Source organism: Myotis yumanensis, unplaced genomic scaffold (assembly GCF_028538775.1).
Source record: "Myotis yumanensis isolate MYYU_CA2020_CCGP unplaced genomic scaffold, mMyoYum1.0.hap1 SCAF_2, whole genome shotgun sequence".
Taxonomy (NCBI): Eukaryota; Metazoa; Chordata; class Mammalia; order Chiroptera; family Vespertilionidae; genus Myotis; species Myotis yumanensis.
In genome coordinates this window covers 71,210,271-71,234,253 of record NW_027223753.1, presented here as the reverse complement: position 1 = coordinate 71,234,253, position 23,983 = coordinate 71,210,271, and the positions used below count along the sequence as shown (strand labels likewise).

The 23,983-nt window shown below is 42.8% G+C and overlaps 1 protein-coding gene across 1 annotated transcript in view; it reads left to right on the top strand.

Annotated features, from left to right (window-relative positions):
* The first annotated feature begins 2,350 nt into the window (after window positions 1-2,350).
* Window positions 2,351-23,983, top strand: part of DIPK1A (divergent protein kinase domain 1A) — a 136,418-nt gene continuing 114,785 nt past the window's right edge. Inside the window, exon 1 of the mRNA XM_070405600.1 lies at window positions 2,351-2,462. Within this exon, the coding sequence (XP_070261701.1) occupies window positions 2,409-2,462 (54 nt within the window). The 5' untranslated portion in view covers window positions 2,351-2,408. The remainder of the gene's footprint in view (window positions 2,463-23,983) is intronic.

Here is a 23,983-nt window from a genome sequence, read left to right as displayed (position 1 = left end):
TCTCTTCTCTCCATTTACAAATTCCCGTGGTGCTATTGTCTAGTCCAGTGGTTGGCAAACTCATTAGTCAACAGGGCCAAATATCAACAGTACAACGATTGAAATTTCTTTTGAGAGCCAAATTTTTTAAACTTAAACTATATAGGTAGGTACATTGTTATTCACTTAATTAGGGTACTCCTAAGCTGGCCTTTGCTAAAAACATCCTCAATCTCTCCCATCCACACTTTTCTTGTATACTTGTTTCACATAGAAGAGTGTGGATGGGAGAGTTGGAAGGGGTTGACCTCAGTGAATGTACCTCAAAACAATGTACCTCCCCCGCGGTGCGTATCCCGTGGCCCCACTGACCGACACTCCCCCACTTCTTCTAAGGCCACTTCTTCAAAATAGACTCGCCCAGGCCGGAAAACCTACTTCTGCGTGTGGGCCACGATGTTTCAATCGCACTGTATGTGCGTGCCTGCACCTGATATTTTGTGGAAGAGCCACACTCAAGGGGCCAAAGAGCCGCATGTGGCTCGCGAGCCACGGTTTGCCGACCACTGGTCTAGTCTCTTGGCTTTAAATATCATCTAAATGCTGATATCTTTCATATATCTCTAGCTTGGACCACTCTCCTGAAGCTCAGGTTATATATACAACTGCTTACCCCAAATCGCCACTTGGATTTCTAATAAATATCTCAAATGTAAATGTCCAAAAATAAACTTTTGATCTGTCTCCTCAAACCTACTCTACTTATAGTCTTCCTCATCTCTATTGATGTTTTCTTTTTTCATATCCCCTATCAACTTTATTATCCTATTTGATTTTTGTATTTGTTACATTTATTACTTATTTCCTGTTGCCCCACCCGCAAAATGTAGTATCTACAAGGGCGGGTTTGTTTGTTGTCTGTTTTGTTCATATCTATAACCAGATCAACTAAAACAATGTCTGGGTGCTCAATTAATATTTATTTTTTTAATGAATGAAAGAATGAGTTAAACCAATAGGATCCATTATTAGCTTACTCAGAAATTACTGGTCTGTCAACCTAAGCTGAAAGATCAATGAAAAATGGGTTTATCTGCCAGCAGTAAAATATCACCCAGGTTTAAAACCTGAGTCTGTGCTTGGGAGGTTCCGGGGGATGGGGGGAGGCAGTGAAGAGTAGACAAGAAGGTATCTCTTCAAAAAAGTAAAGCAACAGAACAAGGCTTAGGTAAAAGCTGCCGTGAGAGTGTGTCAAGGCTTGCTTCTGCAGAAACCAGAGCCACAGGCCCCAAGGGGTTCTAAATGGCCCCCTAAACTTTGTTGGAATCACACGAAAGGTGGCATGTGGGGTGAAAAGAAACAAAAACACATCTTCCTCCACTAAGAGTCACTCCTATCAACAGCTGTTCTCCCACTAGGGTGTCTCTCTTTTCCCTTATTTGGACTTCACTGTCAAAAGAAAGACACCACACCCTGCGTTATGTAGCCTTAACCGAGTAGCTGTGCCACGTCCCAGGTCTCCAGTCTTCAGGACCGTATTTAATTCAGTCATATTTTTCTTTCTTTTGAATCAGGGTCCCTGGGTGGAGCCAGGAAAACTCTGAAGCTGTTTGAAAACAATACAAATTTTTAAAAAGGTCAGATTTTTTTAAAAAGTATATTTTAAAAATAGATTAAGGCCCTTAGAAGCAAACTGGATTTCGGGGGTCCAGGCGAGTTCAGCACAGAGTAGCCCTGTCCGCATCGGCTGGCCTGGCGGCGAGGAGCCCCGTCCTCAGGGATGCGCGGGTCGGCGCTTCGGGCTGCGGCAGGCGCCCCCTCCCCGAGCCGCACCCGCCTCTGTGTGCGAGGGAGACGCAGCCCGTCCCCAAGGAAAGAGTCCCAAGCTCCCCTTGCATTTCCATGCCGCCGGCCCAGACCCATCCGCACTGCAGGAGCAGAGTCCAAAGGGGGTTCCGTGACGCTGGGCGGGCTGGCGGGATGCGCAACAGGGTTGCCGGGAGCCGGCGGCCACTTGGATGCAGTCGGAGAGGTCGGCGCTCCCTGGCCCCTCCACCCCGCCGGCGCCGAGCCAGCGACACCCCGGCGGCCGCGGCGCCCCCTCCCTCCTCCGCACGCCTCCCCTTTAAGCGCGAGGCGCAGTTGGATTTGTGTCGGCCGAGGCGAGGCGCGCCTCCCTTTTATGGCGGAGTCGGCAGCAGCGGTTCTGACAGCCGCGACGGCTTGGCGAGCAGAGCTGGAGGCCGGGCCTCGGGCCGCGAGCCGCCGTCACCCCAGCGGAGCCGAGGGGAGCGCGCGCGCGGCGGGGGCGGAGGAGTGGGCGGGCCCGGCCGGGCTGGGGGCGGGGAGGCGGGGGGAGGCGGGGAGCCGGGCCGCCGGCGCTCGGGTCCGCCTCTGACTGCGGCGCGGCGGGGCGATGTGTGATTACCATGGCGAGGAGCCTCTGTCCGGGCGCCTGGCTCAGGAAACCCTACTACCTCCAGGTAGGCCGGCGGCGAGCCCGCCGCGCGCCCCCCTCGCCGCGCGGGACTGGCCCGCCTCCCTCCTCCTTCCCCGGGTCAGCGCCCGCCCGAACCCCGCTGCCCCCTGCTGTCCGCACCTGGCGGCGCGCCCTCCCCGCCGCCCGGCGCCGCAGCCCCCGAGGCAGCGCTGCCCCGTCCCCGCCGCTGCCCGGGCCGGCGGGGATCGGGAACCCAGGTCTCTCGGCCCGGCTCGCCCTCGCACCGCTGGCCCCCCAGGAGCCGCGAGACGTGACTCCGGGGCGACCCAACACCCCTGGCAGTCGGGGCCCGGCGGTCTGGGCTCGGGACGTGCTCCTGTCTCTCCCCGGTCCCGTGCGCTCCCCCTTCCCTGGTGGGCCCCGCAGGTCGGCTGTTCTCGACTCTGTGCCCTGGGTCTTCAAACGGTGGTGGGTAAGGTGGTGTGTCATTCCTCCATATTTTAGAAAAGGATGGCAATTTGTCACAGCAGTGTTTCCCCCGAGCGCCCGAGAAGCGGCGTGTGCCTCGTGCTGAGCTCCTTGGTTCTGTCTTCCCTTCGCCCGTGATTTAAATGGGAGGCAGGACTCAGAAACCCGGACGAGTCGATGGGTGTTTGCTTTTTAGAAGGAAGGGGAACCGTGTCTGGTGGCGATCTCAAACACCCCAGCAACGCAAACGTTATTCTCAGTCATGTCATGTGTCCTGTTGCTGTGTTCATTTTTCATGATTCCCGGTCCACCCTCTGTCCCGCTGTCAGTTGGTGCCTTTGAACCCTTCTACTGCCTCAGGTGCTGTTGGTCACCAGGGGGACCTAGTAGACACCGTGAGTAGCTGAGCGCAAATCCATCACCCCATTGGGAAAACAACTACAAATCAATGCCTGGCGTGGGTCGCCAGTATTGTCTGCATTCAGAGGACAGTATTCTGTTACCGCTTACACGAAAAGGCTTCAATGAATTGGCAATTTTGGAACAGGAGTTCATGCTCAGCTGGTGCTTTTATAAATTATTTTAAGAGTTGAGAAGTCACCATCACGGGGCAAGTAAATCTTACGTTTTTGTTTGGAAATTGCAGGTGTAAACCATTACCCTGCCATGCTGCAGATTGGGAGCATGCTTTGACAACCCAAGATATGCTGGGTGTAGGAGTTAAAGCGTCTTTGTAGCAGCTCCACCGGTAGTAACTGTGTCTTGAGTAAACGTGGAGCAACCCAGTCTAGAATTCAACCCAGGCCAGGTGGTAGGTACCTTATGTGAGCAAAATGATACCTTTCCAGATTCGATCCCCCAAGTAAGTTTACTGGGTTATTGAAAATGTTGTTTTGTTCTTCTTACTGAAAATATTTAGCTATTTATTTTTAATCTTTTAGGTTTCGTGGCAGGTTTTGCTTTAGACTTTGCTTGGCTTGGCTTCACATGTTCTCCACAGATATGAATGTGACATTTTTTGGCATTACAGCACACAAGCCTTCAGATTGGCTGAGTTAAGATTAGTTTTACAAATATTTGTTTACGTTAATGGCAAACAGTTGGTATTTCTGCATGGAGGCATGGGACAGACTTTTTTTTATTGTGCACATCATTATCTGTTATCAAATTAAGGTAAACTGATTTTAAGCATTTCAAAAGGATTTGAGGGCACAGTGATATTTAAGTAGGCTATTTCTGTATAAAGTATTGATTAAACAGAAACTTTATTGATTATGGTATTACTTGAGATAAATTTAAAATTTGGGAACTTGGGGGACTGGTGTTTTAAACATTGTTTTGGTATTTGTATTTATTATCTTTATGAATTTTCTTGTTCGTTGTCGATTTACTAGTAACCAGTTTTTTAAAAAGGCCTTCAGATTACTCAAGTTTCATATTATCTTTTGTTCCCTGTTACCTAAATACCTCATCTTCTGCTTTTTGTACTTCCTCTACCAGTAGGTGCTTCAAACTCAAAAGTTGTTTTGGTCAATTCATTTTGTTCATTAGAATCCACAAATAAATGACATCATGTGATATTTGTCTTTCTCAGATTGGCTTATTTCACAAAATGAATTGACCAGCAAAATAAGACCTGAAGCATGGAGGTATGGAACAGACTGACATACCTCAATGTGGGGTTGGGGGGGAAAGAAGAGATAAACCAAAGAACTTATATACTTATATGCATAGCCCATGGATGTGGGCAATAGGGTAGTGAAAACCTGGGCGGGCGGGGTAGGGACTGGGAGGGGGGTTACGGGGAGAGGAAATGGGAGATATTTATAATGATATCAATAATAAAAATATTTTTTAAAAATTGTTTTGGGCAAAGTCAAAATATATTTTCAGCTGAGTCTATTATATAGCTACTCAGTTTCTCGGCCACTGAAGGTTAATTTAATATCTACAGTACTACTTTTTCTTATTTTTGTTTTATTTTTATTTTTTAAAATATATTTTTATTTATTTCAGAGAAGAAGGGAGAGGGAGAGGGATAGAAACATCAATGATGAGAGAGAATCATTGATTGGCTGCCTCCTGCACGCCCCGTACTGGGGATTGAGCCCGCACTGCGGGCATGTGCCCTTGACCAGAATCCAACCTGGGACCCTACAGTCCACAGGCGGTGGAGGCTCTATCCACTGAGTCAAACCAGCTAGGGCTATTTTATTTTTTTTAAATATATTTTATTGATTTTTTTACAGAGAGGAAGGGAGAGGGGTAGAAAGTTAGAAACATCGATGAGAGAGAAACATCGATCTGCTGCCTCCTGCACACCCCCTAACTGGGGATGTGCCCTCAACCAAGATACATGCCCTTGACTGGAATCAAACCTGGGACCCTTTAGTCCGCAGGCCGACACTCTATCCACTGAGCCAAACTGGTTAGGGCTATTTTATTTTTCTTGAGAATAAAACCATACTCCTTTATTTTTTATTTATTTATATATTTTTAAAATATATTTTATTGATTTTTTACAGAGACGAAAGGAGAGGGATAGAGAGCCAGAAACATCGATCAGCTGCCTCCTGCATACCTCCTACTGAAGATGTGCCCGCAACCAAAGTACATGCCCTTGACTGAAATCGAACCTGGGACCTTTCAGTCCGCAGGCTGACGCTCTATTCATTGAGCCAAACAATTAGGGCTAAAACCATGCTCCTGTAAAAACAGCATGAGGCATGAACAAAAGCTGAGTTTTGTTCATTTGTGCATCTCTTTCATTATGACCATGAGAAAGTTTTATAACTTTTTGGTTCCATAGTTTCCATTTCATAAAGTGGAGATTGTAGTTCTTAGTTGAATACATCACATGAATGTAGTAAGGATAAGCTAGGTGAAGGTAAATCTGTTACATCTTTACTACATTTTAAATAGAAAAGTATGTGGACTTAAATGGTAGATACATGTAGGTAAAAATGTTGAATTCATTCAACCAAAGGTCCCTGGCTTTCCATCCCCCCCCCCTTTTCTTTATTTATTGAGCATTTACTGACCTAAGTGCATGATATAACTCATTTTATTGTCTCAATCACTTAGTAAATATTTGTCACATGCCAGAAACTGTGCGAGGTGGTAGGGATTTTGTGGGAGCTAAGCTAACACCTTTCTGGTCCTTATGGAGCTTAAAGTCTAGTCAGGGAGATAAACATTAATCAAATAATCTTAGAAATATGTAGTGACAACAGTAAGTGCTATGAAGGAAAAGGAAAGGCACAAAAGACTGCCTGGGAGGAAGAGAACAGTTTATCTCTCTCTTTTAAAAGTATTTTACTCTGGAAAATTTTATACGGACATAAAGCAGAAAAGAATAATGAATTCTCATCACCTATCCGCTGCCCTCAACAATTATCAGTATTTAGTTTCATTTTCCCTTCCCCATATTCTCTTTACAACTACCTAAAGTATTTTCAAGTAAATAAGAGATGTCACCTCATTTTACCCAAATATCTCAGCATGCATTTCTAATAAATAAGGATAGTTTTAGACATAATCATACTACCATTATCATGCCTACCAGAATTAATATTAACATCAATGTTATTTTTTCCCCACCCTCCTAGAAATGTGTTACCCTGAGAGGACTGAGTAAATTCAATTTGCCATGGAGTGGATTTACTGTGATTTGAGAGGGTCTCTTGGGGAAAAAAACAACAATAAACAAGCATACAAACAATAACTCTCCCTTTACCAGCTTGTTCCTACTGGAAATTCTTCATTTGAGGGAAACTAATTTTCATTTCCTGTCTTGGGAGATAAATGTGTTAGAAAATCAATGTCTCCTTCAAGTAACATTTTCATGTAAATGTATTATTTCAATTTAAAGTGAGGCTGTAATTAGTCCACAGGTATAAAAGATCGTGTTTTGGGGCGGGGGGACATACAGAAGGAATTGTATTTCAAAGATAGGGGGAAGAGATGTAGGGGCCAGCAAGAAGAAAGGGAGGTTATAGAGACCAGCTTTGTATACTTGCAGTTTTGCAGTTTGTCTTCAACTGGGTGGGGTCAAAAAACAGTTATGTCCTGAGGTGTTCAGGCCTGAGGGCTTGCAATTAATTGCCTCTTCCTCCTACAGATTACGGAAAAGCATTTGAAGCAGTTGACTTGAATATAAAGGAGCTTCATTCCCAGTATTTTCATTAATCCAGATATCACTGTGGTAATTGATAACACTTTTAGAGAACTGTAGTATTATGCACTTAATAATTTATTTTCAGCTATAAATAGGCATTTATGGACTCATGTGGGACCTAATCACTGTTTACAGCTTTGTTTATACGGCAAAAGAGATTCTACTGCTTGTGAAGATTCTACTGCGTATGGTATATCCTTAGAGTAGAATATAATTCAGCAATAAAGAAGAATGAAGAACTGATACATGCTATAACATGGATGAACCTTGTAAACATTAAATGTATGAAAGAAGCCAGTCACAAGAGACCACATAATTATATGGTTCCACTTACATGAAGTATCCAAAGTAGGCAAATCTATGAAGACAGATTAGTTGTTGCCTGGCACTGGGAGGATTTGGGGGAAATGGGTATGAAGTTCCTTTTTGGGGTAATGGAAATGTTCCGATATTGACCCTGGTTGCACAACTCTGTGATTATGTCTAAAAGAGAACATTGAGTTGTATGCTTTAAATTAATAAATGATATTGGTATATGAATTATACCTCAATAAAGCTGTGAAAAAAGGAACTGAGTTTATACCATGGATGTGGTCCTTCTCTCTGCCTCTTGTTGCACATTCTACCAACACTAGCTTTTTGGTGCAGGGAACACTTCTTCCAGAGGAGTGGTTCACACACTCCGTGCCTGTTTGGCATCCTTGTGAGCCAAGCGGGCTGTGACCTGCCTGCAGTAGATAACCAACAACACTTACCTGAACAACAAGCTTCTCATGGCAAGGCATCCTTTCCAGAGTATACTAACTTACACTTGCATCCTTTCCAGCAATTTTTTTTGAAACCTTACCAAGGAAATAGTACTTCCTGGTTTGGCTAAATGAACATTGAACACAGTAGAATCCGGACTCTCAGATCAGAAACTGGATGTGTTAACTTATTTAGACCATTTTTAGGCATTATGGTGATACTACCTGTGGCCTGTTGGGTGTGGTAACTGCAACACCTGCGTTTGTCTGTTTTTAGCAGTGTGTTTTCTACAAATTAGGACCTACTTTGTTTAGGGTTTGTTTGCTCATAGTCTGAGTGGGACTGATAACACAGCAGCCCTATAATTTGTTGGTTTGGGTTCAGAATACCTTTTTCCTTCTCACTGTCATTAAAACCTAAAGAATGAAAGTTAAGACAATTTAGGGTAATTCTCTATATTTAAATTATACACATTTTCCATTCCGCCTGCATACCCTGTTGCACATAAAAAGCTAGCAAATTCTCCATTTATGAAACACCTACAGCCAACATCATACTCAGTAAGCAAAAACTAAAAGTGTTTCCCTTAAGATCAGGAACAAAACAGGGATGACCACTTTCACCACTCTTATTCAACATAGTACTGGAAGTCCTAGTCACAGCAGTCAAATAAGAAGAAGAAATCAAAAGCATCTAAACCAGAAAGTAGGAAATGAAACTGTCATTATTCACAGATGACATGATATTGTACACATAAAACCCTAAAGACTCCACCAAAAAACTATTAGATCTAATATGTGAATTTGGCAAAGTAGCAGGATACAAAATTAGTATTCAGAAATTGGTAGCATTTTTATACACCAATAATGAGCTATCAGAAAGAGAAACTTTAAGAAAATAATCCCATTTACTATTCCAACAACAAAAATAAGGTACCTAGGAATAAACTTAGCCAAGGAGATAAAAGACCTATATTTGGAAAACTATAGGATATTGAAGAAAGAAATAGAGGAAGATACGAGCAAGTGGAGGCATATATCGTATTCATGGTCTAGAAGAATTAATATCATAAAAATTTCCATGCTACTCAAAGCAATCTATAGATTCAATGCAATTCCTATTAAAATATCAATGGCATATCTCACAGATCTAGAACAAATATTCCAAAACTTTATATAGAACCAAAAAAGACCCCTAATAGCCTCAGCAATTTTGAGAAAGAAGAACAAAGTTGGAGGGATCACAATACCAGATATCAAATTGTACTACAAAGCCATTGTAACCAAAACAGTCTAGTACTGGCATAAGAACAGGTATATAGATCTATGGAACAGAACAGAGAGCCCAGAAATCAACCCATAGTTTCATGGTCAATTAATAGTTGACAAAGGAGGCAAGAGCATACAATGATATGAAAGTCTCTTCAATAAATGGTGGTGTAAAAATTGGACATGTACATGCAAAAAAAAAAGAAAGAAAGAAAGAAACTGGACTACCAACTTACACCATATACAAGATTAAACTCAAGCCTGGGCAGCATGGCTCAGGGGTTGATCATCGACCTATGAACCAGGAGATCACAGTTCAATTCCCGGTCAGGGCACATGCCTGGGTTGCAGGCTTGATCCCCAGTAGAGGGTATGCAGGATACAGTTTATCAATGATTCTCTCTCATAATAGATGTTTCTATCTCTCCCTCTCCTTTCCTCTCTGAAATCAATAAAAATATATTTTTAAAAAGAATAAGCTCAAAATGGATAAAAGACTTAAATGTAAGTCACAAAACCATAAAAATCCTAGAAGAAAACATAGGCAATAAAACCTCAGACATCTTTCTTTTTTTAAAAAAATATATTTTATTGAATTTTTACAGAGAAGAAGGGAGAGGGATAGAGAGCTAGAAACATCGATGAGAGAGAAACATCAATCAGCTGCCTCCTGCACACCCCCCACTGGGGATGTGCCCGCAACCAAGGTACATGCCCTTGACCGGAATCGAACCTGGGACCCTTCAGTCCGCAGACCGACGCTGTATCCACTGAGCCAAACTGGTCAGGGCTCAGACATCTTTCAGTATTTTTGCCTATATATCTTCTAGGGCAAGGGAAACAAAAAAACAAGTGGGACTACATCAAACTGAAAAGCTTCTTCACGACGAAAGAAACCATCAACAAAATGAAAAGGGAACCCACTGTTTGAGAGAACATATTTGCCAATGATACATCTGATAAGTGGTTAATTTACAAAATATATAAAGAACTTATACAATGCAACACCCTGAAATCAATCCAATTAAAAATGGGCAAGGGACCTAATAGACACTTCTCTAAAGAAGACATACAGATAGCCAATAGACATATGAAAAAATGGTCAGCATCAATAATCATCAGAGAGATGTAAATTAAAACTACAACGAAGTATCACTTCATACCTGCCAGAAAGACTACCATCAATAAATCAACAAAAAAACAAGTGCTGGTGAGGATGTGGAGAAAAGTCCTCTCAAAAATGAATACTCTAGCAGTTTCAAAATATTAAAAATGGAACTGCCTTTTGACCCAATGATCCTACTTCTTGGTATATATCCTAAGAATCCTAAAACACCAATAAGAAAGAATATATGTACCCCTGTGTTCATAACAGCATTATTTACAATAGCCAAGATCTGGAAACAGCCCATGTGCCCATCAGTAGATGAATGGATAAAAAAAGACATGGCGTGCCCTAGCTGGTTTGGCTCAGTGGATAGAGGGTCGGCCTGTGGACTGAAGGGCCCTGGGTTCGATTCCGGTCAAGGGCACATGCCCGGGTTGTGGGCTTGATTCCCCAGTAGGGGGCGTGCAGGAGGCAGCCGAGCGATGATTCTCTCTCATCATTGATGTTTCTATCCCTCTCCCTTCTTCTCTGAAATCAATTAAAATTATATATATATACTAGAGGCCCGGTGCACAAAAATTTGTGCACTCGGCGGGGGGAGAGGGAGTCCCTCAGCCCGGCCTGTTCCCTCTCGCAGTCTGGGACCCCTCGGGAGATAATGACCTGCTGGCTTAGGCCTGCTCCCGGGTGGCAGAGGGCAGGCCCATTCCCTAGGTGCAGCCCCTGGTCGGGCTCAGAGCAGGGCCAATTGGGGAGTTGGGGCGCTGCCCCCTGTCATGCACAGAGCAGGGCGGATCGGGAGGTTGCGATGCCACCCCTAGTCACGCTCAGGGTACGGCCAATTGGGGGGTTGGGGCACCGCCCCCTGTCACACTCAAGGCAGGGTCGATAGGGAAGTTGTGGCGCCACCCCCGTCACGCACAGAGCAGGGCCGATCAGGGGGTAGCAGCGCCACCCCCTGTCATGCACAGAGCAGGGCCCATCAAGGGGTTGGGGCTCCGTACCCTGTCACACACAGAGCAGGTCCGATCAAGGGGTTGAGGAGCTCCTCCCTGTCATGCACAGAGCAGGGCTGATCAGGGGGTTGGGGTGCTGCCCCCTGTCATGCACAGAGCAGGGCCGATCAGGGGGTTGGGGCGCCGCCACTGTCACACTCAGGGCAGGGCTGATGGGGAGGTTATGGCTCTACCCCGTCACACACAGAGCAGGGCCGATCAGGGGGTTGGGGCGCCCCACCCTGTCACACACAGAGCAGGGCTGATCAGGGGGTCGGGGCGCCTTCCCCTGTCACGGACAGAGCAGGGCGGATAGGGAGGTTGTGGCCCCGCCCCCTGTCACACACAGAGCCGCAGGGCAACCAGGGAGTTTGGTCGCTGCCCCCTGTCACGCTGATCCCGGTGCCGGGAGGCCTCGCGGCTTCGCTGATCCCAGTGCTGGGAGTCATATTACCCTTTTATTATATAGGATAGAGGCCTGGTGCACGGGTGGGGGCCAGCTGGTTTGCCCTGAAGTGTGTCCTGGATCAGGGTGGGGGTTCCCACTGGGGTGCCTGGCCAGCCTGGGTGAGGGGCTGAGGGCTGTTTTCAGGCTGGTGGGTGACTGAAGCTCCCAACCTGTCCTTTTTTTCTTTTTCTTTTTATTCTGGGCCAGCTTTAGCTCTGAGGCTTGGCTCCAGCTCTGAGGCCTCGGCTGCTGAAAGCAGGTTTCTGGCCTTTGTTTACCTTATGTATTTGAAACAATGTTGCGGTCCTGCTGGCTGAAGCCTGGCTGACTAAAGCAGGTTTCTGGGGTTTGGTTTAGCTTCTATATTTGTTACAATGTTTCTTAGAGTTGCAGCTCAGAGGCCGGCAAGGCAGGCGGGAAAGCTTGGCTTCCTCCGTCACTGAAGCAAGCAAGCCTCCCTGTTCGCGTCAGCTGCCTGGCTGCTGGCCGCCATCTTGGTTGGCAGTTAATTTGCATATCTCCCTGATTAGCCAATGGGAAGGGTAGCGGAGGTATGGCTAATTACCATGTTTCTCTTTTATTAGATAGGATACACACACACACACACACACACACACACACACACACTAATATATAAAAGCCATGGCGCTCTAGCTGGTTTGGCTCAGTGGATAGAGTGTCAGCCTGAGGACTGAAGGGTCCTAGGTTCGATTTTGGTCAGGGACACATGGCTGGGTTATAGGCTTGATCCCTGGTGGGGGGCATGCGGGAGGAAGCTGATCAATGATACTCTCTCATCATTGATGTTTCTCTCTCATCATTGATGTCTCTCTCTCTCTCTCTCTCTCTCTCTACCTTCCTCTCTGAAATCAATTAAAAAAAATATATATATATATAGTCATGGCACATTTACACAATGGAATATTATGCGGGTGTAAAAAACTAAGGAGCTCTTACCCTTTGTGACAGCATGGATGGATCTGGAGATTGTTATGAAAAGTGAAATAAGCCAGTCAGAGAAAGACAAATACCATATGATTTCACTCATATGTGGAATCTAATGAACAAAATAGAACCAGAGGCATGAATACATGTAATAGACTGACTGAGATCAGAGGGAGGCGGGGTAGACGGGTCTGGATAAAAGGTAAGAGTAGCTAAAGAATACATATACATAGCCCATGGACACAGACAACAGTGTGGTGAAGGCTAGGGGATGATTGGCAGGGCCTGGTGGAGGTGGGTAAGGAGTGGTGGTGATGGGAAGTGGGGAACATCTGTAATAGTGTCAACAATTTTTTTAAAAAGCTAGCAGTAGTCTAATGAAATTTGAAATCTCAGGTACTTGCATAGTACTTCTGAAGGTTTTTAAGCCCTTTTGAGTGCAAAAGTTTTAAATTTCTTGAGGTGTCATCCTCTTAAAAATGACTAGCAGTCTCATTGTGTGTTCAATAAGGCTGTCATGAATGAATGGATAGATGGCGTGTTCTAATTAGGGTGTTAGCACTTGTTTGCCGTTTCTGACACCTGGCTCTTTGGCTTATATTAGTACTATTTTTCAAACATGACTGCTGTAATTAGTTTGGTTCTTTATAACTTAATGTGGATGTTTTGTGGGATTTAGTGCCAGATAGGATTACTGATATGGATTACCTGGTAGTAGTGACAGTGTTGACAAATACTATGTATAGGAAGAGTAATATGACTTCTTGCCCATTTCCAGCCTCCAGGATTATTTTAAATCTAAGGATAATTAGAGCATAAGGTTGTTCATTATTCCCCAAAGGCCTTAGAGCAGTGGTTCTCAACCTTCCTAATGCCGAGACCCTTTAATACAGTTCCTCATGTTGTGGTGACCCCCAATTTCATTGTTATAAATTGAACATAATTAAAACATAGTGATTAATAAAAAAACAATATGTAATTATATATGTGTTTTCTGATGGTCTTAGGTGACCCCTGTGAAAGGATCGTTCGACCCCCAAAGGGGTGGCGACCCACAGGTTGAGAACCACTGCTTTAGAGGAAGAAGGACTATAGGTGGTGCGGTTCTCATTGGCTTTATCAGACTTGTTTTTTGGAGCTATGCTTTTGCCTTTGGTTGAAACTAAATCTCCAGAACTACATCAGCTATCTGGAGATTGTGCAGAAAGCATATGCGTTCCATAAATGTCTCAAATGCAAGCACAGAATTATAATGCAACCATTTGATATTTCCATTAGTTGCTTTTATACCCCTGTTGGAAACTCAAATAACAGGTGAATCCTCAGGCAGATTTCATGTTCACCACTTTCAGGCTGGAGCACATAGTAAAAAGTGTTTCTTCATTGTCATCTTCCCAGTGCCCCCGTTTTTCATCTTGATGAATTATAGTGTTGCTTCATATTCTCTATACAAGAGTTTTCTTTCTTTCTTCCTTCCTTTCTACCTTCTTTTCTTTCTTTCTTTCTTTCTTTCTTTCTTTCTTTCTTTCTTTCCTTCTTTCTTTTTTTTAGCAGTTTAGGTACATTTTAATGTTTTCCTTTCTTAAAGTTGACTCTAAAAACAATACTGTACCAATCTGTTAAATACTAACTTTTTATATTATCTGATTGAAAAGGCAAATGTAACACATTTCTAACATACCTATTTCTAGACATTAAGATAATTTGTGAATAATTTTCCTTTTCACCTACAATATATATGAATATAAAATATCAGGATATTGTAATATGAAAATGTTTTAAAACCCCAAAATACTAATGGCTGAGTTTTTCTTCCAAAGTAAGTAGTTCTTTTTTATTTTTTGGCTGACTATTTAATGAAGTAAAATAATTATCTTTTTTAGATGTGATCATGGTATTGTGGTTATTTTTGTTTGGTTGGTTTTTTATTGTGGCCCAAAACACATAACATAAAGTTTACAACCTTTACCATTCTTAAGTGTTTAGTACAGCATTGTTAACTATATGCACATTGTTGGCAACAGATCTCTAGCACTTTTTTATCTTGCAAAACTGAAACTCAGCCTATTGAACAACCCCCCATTTTGCCGCACCCCCCTCTCCCCAGCCTCTGGTAACCACATTCTACTTTCTGTTCCTATCAGTTTGACTTCTTTAGATATCTCATAGAAGTAGAAGTAGTCAGTATTTGTTTTTTTGTGACTGGCTTATTAAAGTGATATTGCTGGATCATAGGGTAATTCTATTTAAAAATTTTTGAAGAATCTCCATACCGTTTTCCATAGTGGCTGTGCCATTTTACCTTCCAACCAACAACTCACAAGGGTTCCAATTTCTCCACATCCTCACTGGCATTTGTTACTTTGTGTTTTGTTTTTTATTGTGACTTTCCTAACAGGTGTAAGGTAATAGCTCATTGTGGTTTTGATTTGCATTTCCCTGATCATCAGTCCTTTGCATGCTTCAATCATTTTTTCATGTGCTTGTTAGTCATTCTTTGGAGAAAGTTCCTTCTTTATCTTACAGTTCTGTAGATTAGAAATCTAGGCACAGTGTGGCCCAGCTGGTTCTCTGTTCTAGGTTTCACCAGGTTGAAAATCAAGGTGTCGCTGGGGTTGAGTTTTTTTTGTGGAGCTCTGGGAATGAATTGGCTTCCAGGCTTTTTCAGGACATTGTCAGAATTCAGTTCCATACTGTTGTAGAGCTGAGGTGTCCATTTCCTGGCTGGCTGCTGGCTGGTAGTTGTCCTCAGCTTCTAGAGGCTGCCTACATTCCTTGGTTCATGGTCCCCATTCTCCATCTTCAAAGCCAGCAACAGTGGTTGGAATCCTTTGCTTTCAATCTTTCTGACTTTCCCTTCCGTCTCTTCCCTCTGACTCTTTCACCTTCCTCTTCTGTTTCAGGGACTCTGTGATTACATTGGGGCCACCTGGATAATCCAGGATAGTATCTCTATTTTACTTTATTTTATTATTATTATTTTTTTTTCTGCCGTGAAGGGCTCAGAGGGAATGCTGTGAAGCCCTGAGAGTGTGCAGAAGCGTTGGGTCCCAGTCTTGAGGTTGAACACTTCCTGATTTGTACTGGGGAACATAACTGTGGTGATTTACCGGGAGCTGCCAGAGAGGCCCTGGCCTTACCTAGGGCCTGTGCGGTGGGGTTGAGGTGGCCCTCTGCTCTGCCTGCTGGGGTGGACATTCTTGCCCTCTGGCCTGGGAGCGGGTGGGGGCGGGCCTGCCCCTGTCCTAGGGCCCCCCTTCTGCCTCCTCACTGTATTCTCATCTGAACTGTAATGGTCTGGGGCACCACCATCTCACCACCTGGCTGGCTCCTTGAAGACACATCCCTGGGACAGGATCTGGCACAGGTGCTTGGTGAGTCAGCGCAGGAGTAAGCCTGAGTGGTTCCAGATATGTTTTGCTGTGGACATCTCTGTTGCAACCCCTTTTCTTTCTTTTTTTTTAAAATCTTTATTGTTGAAAGTATTACATATGTTTCCCTTTTTCCCCCATCCCCCCCTTCCTGCCCCAGGCCTTCAGCACCCTATTGTCTGTGTCTACGAGTTATGCATTCAAGGTCTATGGTTGATTACCTCCCTCTGAGATTCGGCACTCTTTTCCATGTGTCAGGGTCCATTCCGTTCATAGGTTTATTTTGTTTCTTAGATGCCACATATGAGTGTGATCATGTGATACTTGTCTTTCTCTGACTGACTTATTTCACTTAGCCTGATACTCTCCAGGTCCCTCCATGCTGTCTCAAAGGGTAAGAGATCCTTCTTTTTTACTGCTGCATAGTATTCCATGGTATAAATGTACCACAGCTTTTTTATCCACTCATCTACTGATGGGCACTTGGGCTGTTTCCAGATCTTAGTTGTTGTAAATTGTGCTGCTATGAACATAGGGGTGCATACATTCTTTCTAACTGGTGCTTTGGGTTTCTTAGGATATATTCCTAGAAGTGGGATCACTGGGTCAAACGGCAGTTCCATATTTAGTTTTTTGAGGAAACTCCATACTGTTTTCCATAATGGTTGCACCAGCCTGCATTAGTATCTCTATTTTAAGAGTCAGCTGATTTAGTAACCTTAGTTTCAATTGCGAGGCTCCTTCTCAGCAATACCTAGATTACTGTTTGATTAAATAACCAGGGGTTGGGAATCAAGAGGGAGATATCTTTAGAATTCTGCTTATCACAGAAAGAATATAAATGAATTCTGACAGTTAAAAAAAAGTAAATCATTTTCTAAAATATTTTATTTGTTTCTTTCCCATTACTATTAGGTTTAAAGCTGTTGCCATAGAAGATATTTTTATGAGAGTCACTGTTGTATTTATCATTCCAGCATTTACTGTGAGAGGAATTTTGGGTATTTATTAAAAAGAAAGAAAATGCAAATAGCTGCTGAACAATCACATGTGGAAATACTTGGGTTTTTTTTGTTTTTTTTAAGGGTTAGGGTTCGCTACCCAGTTCTTTTTTTTTTAAATACATTTTATTGATTTCTTACAGAGAGGAAGGGAGAGAGACAGATAGTCAGAAACATTGATGGGAGAGAAACATCCATCAGCTGCCTCCTGCACATCTCCCACTGGGGATGTGCCCGCAACCCAGGTACATGCCCTTGACCGGAATCGAACCCGGGACCTTTCAGTCCGCAGGCCGACGCTCTATCCACTGAGCCAAACCAGTTTTGGCAGAAATACTTGTTTTTATAATACAGTTGACCCTTGAACAACACGGGTTTGAACTTATCAGGTCCACTTGTACGTGGACTTTTTTCAATAAATACAATAAATATATTTTTCCTTTTTTATGATTTTTTTTAGTAACATTTCTGTAGCTTACTTTATTGTAAGAATACAGTTTATAATACATATAACATGCAAAATATGTGTTAATTGGCTGTTATTGTTAAGACATCCAGTCAACAGTAGGCTATTAGTAGTTAAGTTTGGGGGTTAATTAATTGTCATACTTGGATTTTCTGTAAAGGGGAAGGAGTCAGTGTCCTTAAGCTCAAGTTGTTGAAGGTCCAACTGTAGATGCAGTTCTTAAATCTTTTTGTACCCTTATACAAACTAGAGTAAGGGGTTTGAACTCTAAGAAGAGATTCTTTGAAGTGTAACCTATTTGTTTCTGTTTATCACTAATTAATTTTGTTTTTCTTTGCTCCTTAATGAAGGTAATACTTGGTTTTGTTTTCATGTGTCAGCTTACAACATTTTCAATCACACCTGATCCAGTAGAACTCAATTTGTCCCCAATGAAGGCAGAACCTGTTTTTCACCCTGGTGTTGTCCTTTGTCCTGAGTGTGTGTGTGTGTGTGTGTGTATAATCAGGATGTGCAAAATGATGTAGTATAGTGCACATATTTTTATGTATATTCAAAAAGATTCTGAGAAATTGAACACCAAGCACAAACTTTCTCCTGCTTGCTTACTCTTTTTAAAAATTTTTATTTTTAGCCCTAGCCAGTTTGGCTCAGTGGATAGAGCGTCAGCCTGCGGACTGAAGGGTCCTGGGTTCGATTCCGATCAAGGGCACGTGTCCGGGTAGCGGGCTCAATCCCCAGTAGGGGGCGTGCAGGAAGCAGCCAATCAATGATTCTCTATCATCTTTAATGTTTCTATCTCTCTTTCCCTCTCCCTTCCTCTTTCAAATCAATAAAATATATTTTAAACAAAATATATATATATATATTTATTGATTTCAGAGAGAGGAAGGGAGAGGGAGAGAAGCATCAATGATGAGAGAGAATCATTGATTGGCTGCTTCCTGCACACCTCATACTGGGGATTGAGCCTACACCCTGGGCATTTGCCCTGACCGGGAATGGAATCCTGACCCCTTGGTTCATGGGTTGGTGTTCAACCACTGAGCCATACCGGCTGGGCATGCATTCTTACTCTTTACTGTTACCACCACCACAATCATATAATCCTCATCATTGTCATCATAATTGACGTCCTGTCACTCCAGTTTTTCCTACTCTGTCAATCCCCTCTGGCTTCTCTCCTTTTTCTGTTCAGTCAGGATCCCATGATCTGTCGTTTTAACTACTCTTCTGTGCTCACTTACTAACTCCTTGCTTCTCTGATCTTTATTTATTGCCCTGACACTCCCACAATTTCCTTTTGTTCTCATCTTCCTTTAACCCCCTGCTACTCCAGGACTCTAGCCTTCTTCTCATTTTCATTTTGTACATTCTCCTTGGGTAATTGCATCTCTTCACATGGCTTCCACTGCACCCCAAATACGAATGGATCTCAACTCTGTCACCAGCCCAAACCTCTCCTCGAGAACTTCAGATTTGCATTTCCAGCTGCTTATTTTATATCTGTTAGCACTTCCTATTCAACATGTCCAAATCTAAACCCGCCCTCCCAACTTGCTTCTTTTCCTGTTTCAGTTAGTGATACTCTTCAGTTACTCAAGAGAGAAATATATCTAAATCTTTCTAGACTCTCCCTCTTTCCTTACCCTCATATTTAATCCCTCAGCAGGTCCTCTAGTGCCTCTCCTAAATAATATTTGATTGTAGCACCCCTTCTTCCTTGTCCTTACACAGTGTTATCAACTATAATTACCATGTATAACATTAGATCTTCAGGTCTTATTTATCTTATAGCTGAAAGGTTGTACCCTTTTACCAATCTCTTCCTGTTTCCTCAACCTCCTAGCCCCTGACAACCATTTTTCTACTCTCTGTTTCTATGAGTTTGACTTAAAAAAATTTTGTTTTTAATTTCACATATAAGTGCTAATACTCAGTATTTATCTTTTTCTGTCTGGCTTATGTCACTTAACGTAATGCCCTCAAGTTCTATCCATTTTGTCACAAATGGCAGAATTTCCTTTTGTTCTCATGTCTGAATAATATTCCGTTGTGTGTGTATGTATCACACCTTCTTTATTCATTCATCTGTTGATCGTTTTCATATCTGAGCTATCGTGATAATGCTGCAAAGAACCTGGGAATGCACATATCTCTTTGATATCTTATCTTCATATCCTTTGGATATTTACCCAGAAGTAGGAATGCTGGATTATGTGGTAGTTTTTAATTTTTTTGTAGAACCTCCACACTGTTTCCGTTGTGGCTGTACCAGTTTACATTCTCACCTATAGTGCCAACAGTTCAATCTTATCTTTTCGATGATTGCTATTCTGACAAGTGTGAGGTGATATTTCATTGTGGTTTTCACTTGCATTTGCCTGATGATGAGTGAAAGGGAGGACCTTTTCAGCCGTTTGTCTCTGCTAGTGCCACAGTTCTCTCCTTTTGTCTCTTCCGGCCACTGCCATAGTCTCCAGAATGTCCTTCCTTCCTCGTTTACATCAGATGCGTCCTTCACATTGCTGTCAGAGTAATCTTCCCCAACGTGCAGATCTGATCAGCTCTCCCTCTCTGCTGGTGAAATCCTTTCGTGGCTTTCCATGGCCTTCAGGAGACTGTGCAGATATCTAAGCATGGCCCTTTATTTCTGGCCCTTTCTCTCTCTCTCTTTTTTTTTTTTCCAACCTTTATTCCTTCCTGCTAGGAGGTGCCATCTCATTTATTGAAAGAAAACAAAACAAAATAGGGGAAACACATTTCTTAATAAGTGCAGTCTGTTAAAATCCTGGTAATACATATGGGTCAAGGGCAAGTAAAAATAATCAGAGGGTCACTGTAGGAAAAACCTTTAGGCCTGGCACCTGGGAGATCTCTGGAGAGGAAGCAGTGGGGAAAACTTCATATTCTGAAGGAGACACCCCTCCCCCATTTTCCCTCCCGCCGGCTTAATCCCACCAGAAACTACCAAGACGCCCGGAATAAAAGGTTTCAAGTTCAATAGTCACACTCTCTCCAAATACAAAAAGCAGTTACAATTCAACTCAACACAGAAGCTTGTGTGCAAAGTTAAGGGAAACTGAGACATTGTATAAAAAGTTAGGTTAAAGTTGATTTTGTGGTTTTGTTTTGAGGGTGTGGTTCTTCATTGGTTGCCTGAACTCAGCAAAGAAATGGTTATCCTGATGAAGTATCGACAGCCAACCCACAGTAAAAACAGACAAATTCTAAAAATTAAAAAAAGCATAATTACCAAAAAAATATCTGTCACTGCTTCCTCCCTCCTATTTTGTTTTTTTGTTTTTTAAACTTTTTTATTTATTTATTTATTTATTTTTAATCCTGAAAAGTAGACAGTAAAACACCTTCTGGAAGAATTTACAACCAACTGCATGAGGGTCTGGGAAGCTGAGGGTCTGGAACAGGGCTGGGAAGAATGGAGAGAAAGGGGCCCTCCCCTCAGTCATTAGAGCATCACTGCATGACCAAGGAAGGGGGTGTATTTAGTCAAGAAGGAGGACGGGAAGAAGAGGAGGAAGAGGGAGAAGGTGGGGAGAGAAAGAGAAAATAAAAGGTCATTGTTGTCTGTTTGAAACCAGAGAAAAATGCCCAGCCCTGTGGTTGAAGAAGCCCCTCAGAGGGGAGACAGTGGGCTGGAGGGAGGCAGCCCTGGGATGACCTGTCCCCCACACCACAGGACCCGGTGGGGGCAGATGAGGGGCCGTGGCCGGCGCTGGTAGAGGAAGCCGGTAGGGAACTCTGGGGTACACTGGCTACTGAGTGCTTGTGTCTGGCCCTTTCTCTTCTTGCTGTTTCATTCCTGCCACTACAACCTCATGAACCATTTGCTCTAGCAATCCTGAAAAGGTTCCAGTTTCCCAAACACACCATGCTCTCTCTGACACGTCAGTCTGTCTTCCCCACCTTTTTTCATTTATTCCCCAGAATGCCCTTCCTGAATTTTCCTGCATCTCTCTTCACCTGGTTTATTCTCAGCTTCCTATTTGTCCTTTAAGTTTCAACTCAAAGCAGAGGTGACCTTTCAGCAGTCCCCCCCTAACATCCCACACGATGTGAGCGCACCTCCTCGGTGCCACAGACTGTGCGTACATCGTGTCTGGCACATGCTTCTCTTGATAGCACTCACGACATTGAATTGTCATTGGTGGTTTCATGTGTTTCTTCCGCCACAGACTGTGATCTCCTTGAGAGGTGACATGGCAGTTTCCTCTCTCTATCCCTTGTGCTTAGCTCAGAGTAGATGCTCCATGTATATGTGTTGAATGAGTAAATCAGCATACACACTTGTAGAGACGTAGAGTTTTATGGAGCTGATTAGATGAACTTATTCCTTGGTGAAATAAAACGTGAACACAAGTAAAATGCCCCCTTCCACTTCCTTCCTTCCCATCCAGCTTCACTCCTGAAAGGTAGCCTCTTCAAACCACCTATCCTTCTGGATTTCCTGGTGTCTACACGCTGACTTCTGGAACCGTGTGTCTAAAGAGAACTGCACACATCCTAGAAGGTGCATAAGATGCTGAATTTGGGTACTGGAAGAAATTACAGTGGAACCTCGGTTCTCAAACTTAATTTTTTCTGGAAGGCTGCTCATGAAGCGATTTGTTCGAAAACAGAATAATTTTTCCCATTAGAAATAATGTAAATTGAATTAATCTGTTCCAGACCCCTAGATGATTCCACTTTAACCTTTCTTATTTACTGTACATATCTAATGTACTGTTTAATTTATAAATAGACAATTATTTTCTTAAATATATCTAACCACTCCCTACTAGCCTTGAAGGAATCCCTTTCAGCACTTGTTCCAGGGGTGTTTTTCAGGTCAGCATGTGCCATCTTTGCTTATTCACATATCACTGCTAACTGTTTTTCAGTTATCCAAATCAACAACAGTCTTTCTACCTCTTCAATTGTCTCTGATTATTGTCTTTCACACACTTTGCAACATTAACACTTTTGATAGCCTCTCTATGTTTTAAAATTATGCTAATCGTTGAGCATGAAAGGCAAAAACTGAAGTTTGGTTCCACGACTGAGACATTTTTTCTGTGAACAACTTGGTTGAGAATCGAATTGAGATGGAAGACATTCAAGAAACAAGGTTTGACTATATTTGATATTTTATTCTCATATACTTTTTATATCTGAAAGTGTTCCTTTTCATTAGAATAGCTGTTGATTTTCTGATTTTGGTTTATTATTATAATAAGTATTTCCCTTTTTAAGGACACATATGTAATACCTTAATCAATAATTTAAAAAGTATTCCCCTTTAAAATCTATTCAAGATTATTCTTTTTTTTTTTAAATATATTTTATTGATTTTTTACAGAGAGGAAGGGAGAGAGATAGGGAGTTAGAAACATTGATGAGAGAGAAACATCGATCAGCTGCCTCCCGCACATCTCCCACCGGGGAAGTGCCCGCAACCCAGGTACATGCCCTTGACCGGAATCGAACCCGGGACCTTTCAGTCCGCAGGCCGACGCTCTATCCACTGAGCCAAACCGGTTTCGGCCAAGATTATTCTTATACTAGAGGCCCGGTGCACAAATTCGTGCACTGGTGGGGTCCAGTTGACCCACCCCTGATGGGGGCCGATTAGGGGCAGGGCTGGCCGGGGCGAGGGGCCACAGTTGTTCCGATCGTTCCGATAATTCTGCTGTTCGGTTGCTGGGCTTTTATTATATAGGATACTTTTCACTTCTATTTTTGTATAAATTACAATATACATATAACAGATTAGTATAGTTATAAGTTTATATAGAATATAAGTAAGTATATAGATGTTAGGGATTTATGCTCTAAAATATTTTCAGAGGGTTGTACAATGAAAAAGATTTAGGGCCACAGTTTTGAACAATAAACTTTACCTCTCTTTCTTGATTTATCAACTTTAGGTAATAGCTATTGACTTTCCACCTTAAAAAATGAGTATTGAACTCTAGCCAGTTTGGCTCAGTGGGTAGAGCATCAGCCTGCGGACTGAAGGTTCATGGGTTTGATTCTGGTCAAGGGCAGGTACCTCGGTTGCAGGATTGATCAAGAGCATGCAGAGGCAACCAATCGGTGTTTCTGTCTCTGTCTCTCCCCCTCCCTTCCACTCTCTGTAAAAATCAATGGAAAAATATCCTCTGGCGAGGGTTTAAAAAAAAGTATTTAACTTTCGTACACTACAATCTTATTCTCTTCCAGTGTTTGATAGTTATATTATTAATTTTACTTGTTCTGTTGCTTAACTAAGAAACTTCAGATAATGACAACTCTATTTCTCATTTCATTCACTTTTGACAGTCTTTGTTGACTTCCCCCTTTTTAAGAAGGGGCATTAGGACATGTGCTCCTTTTTCTATTTTTCCCACTTTGTGTTAGCTTTTTACATTTTGTCCTATTATCACAACCAAGTCTCCATATAACTTGAACCTAAAAGATGAGAATTATAAATAGTACTATGTTATTATGACTTACTTGTTAATTCTTATAAAGAAAAATCTCCCTTGTGAACCTGAGACCCATTGACTGCAGCATGAAGTAATTTTCTCC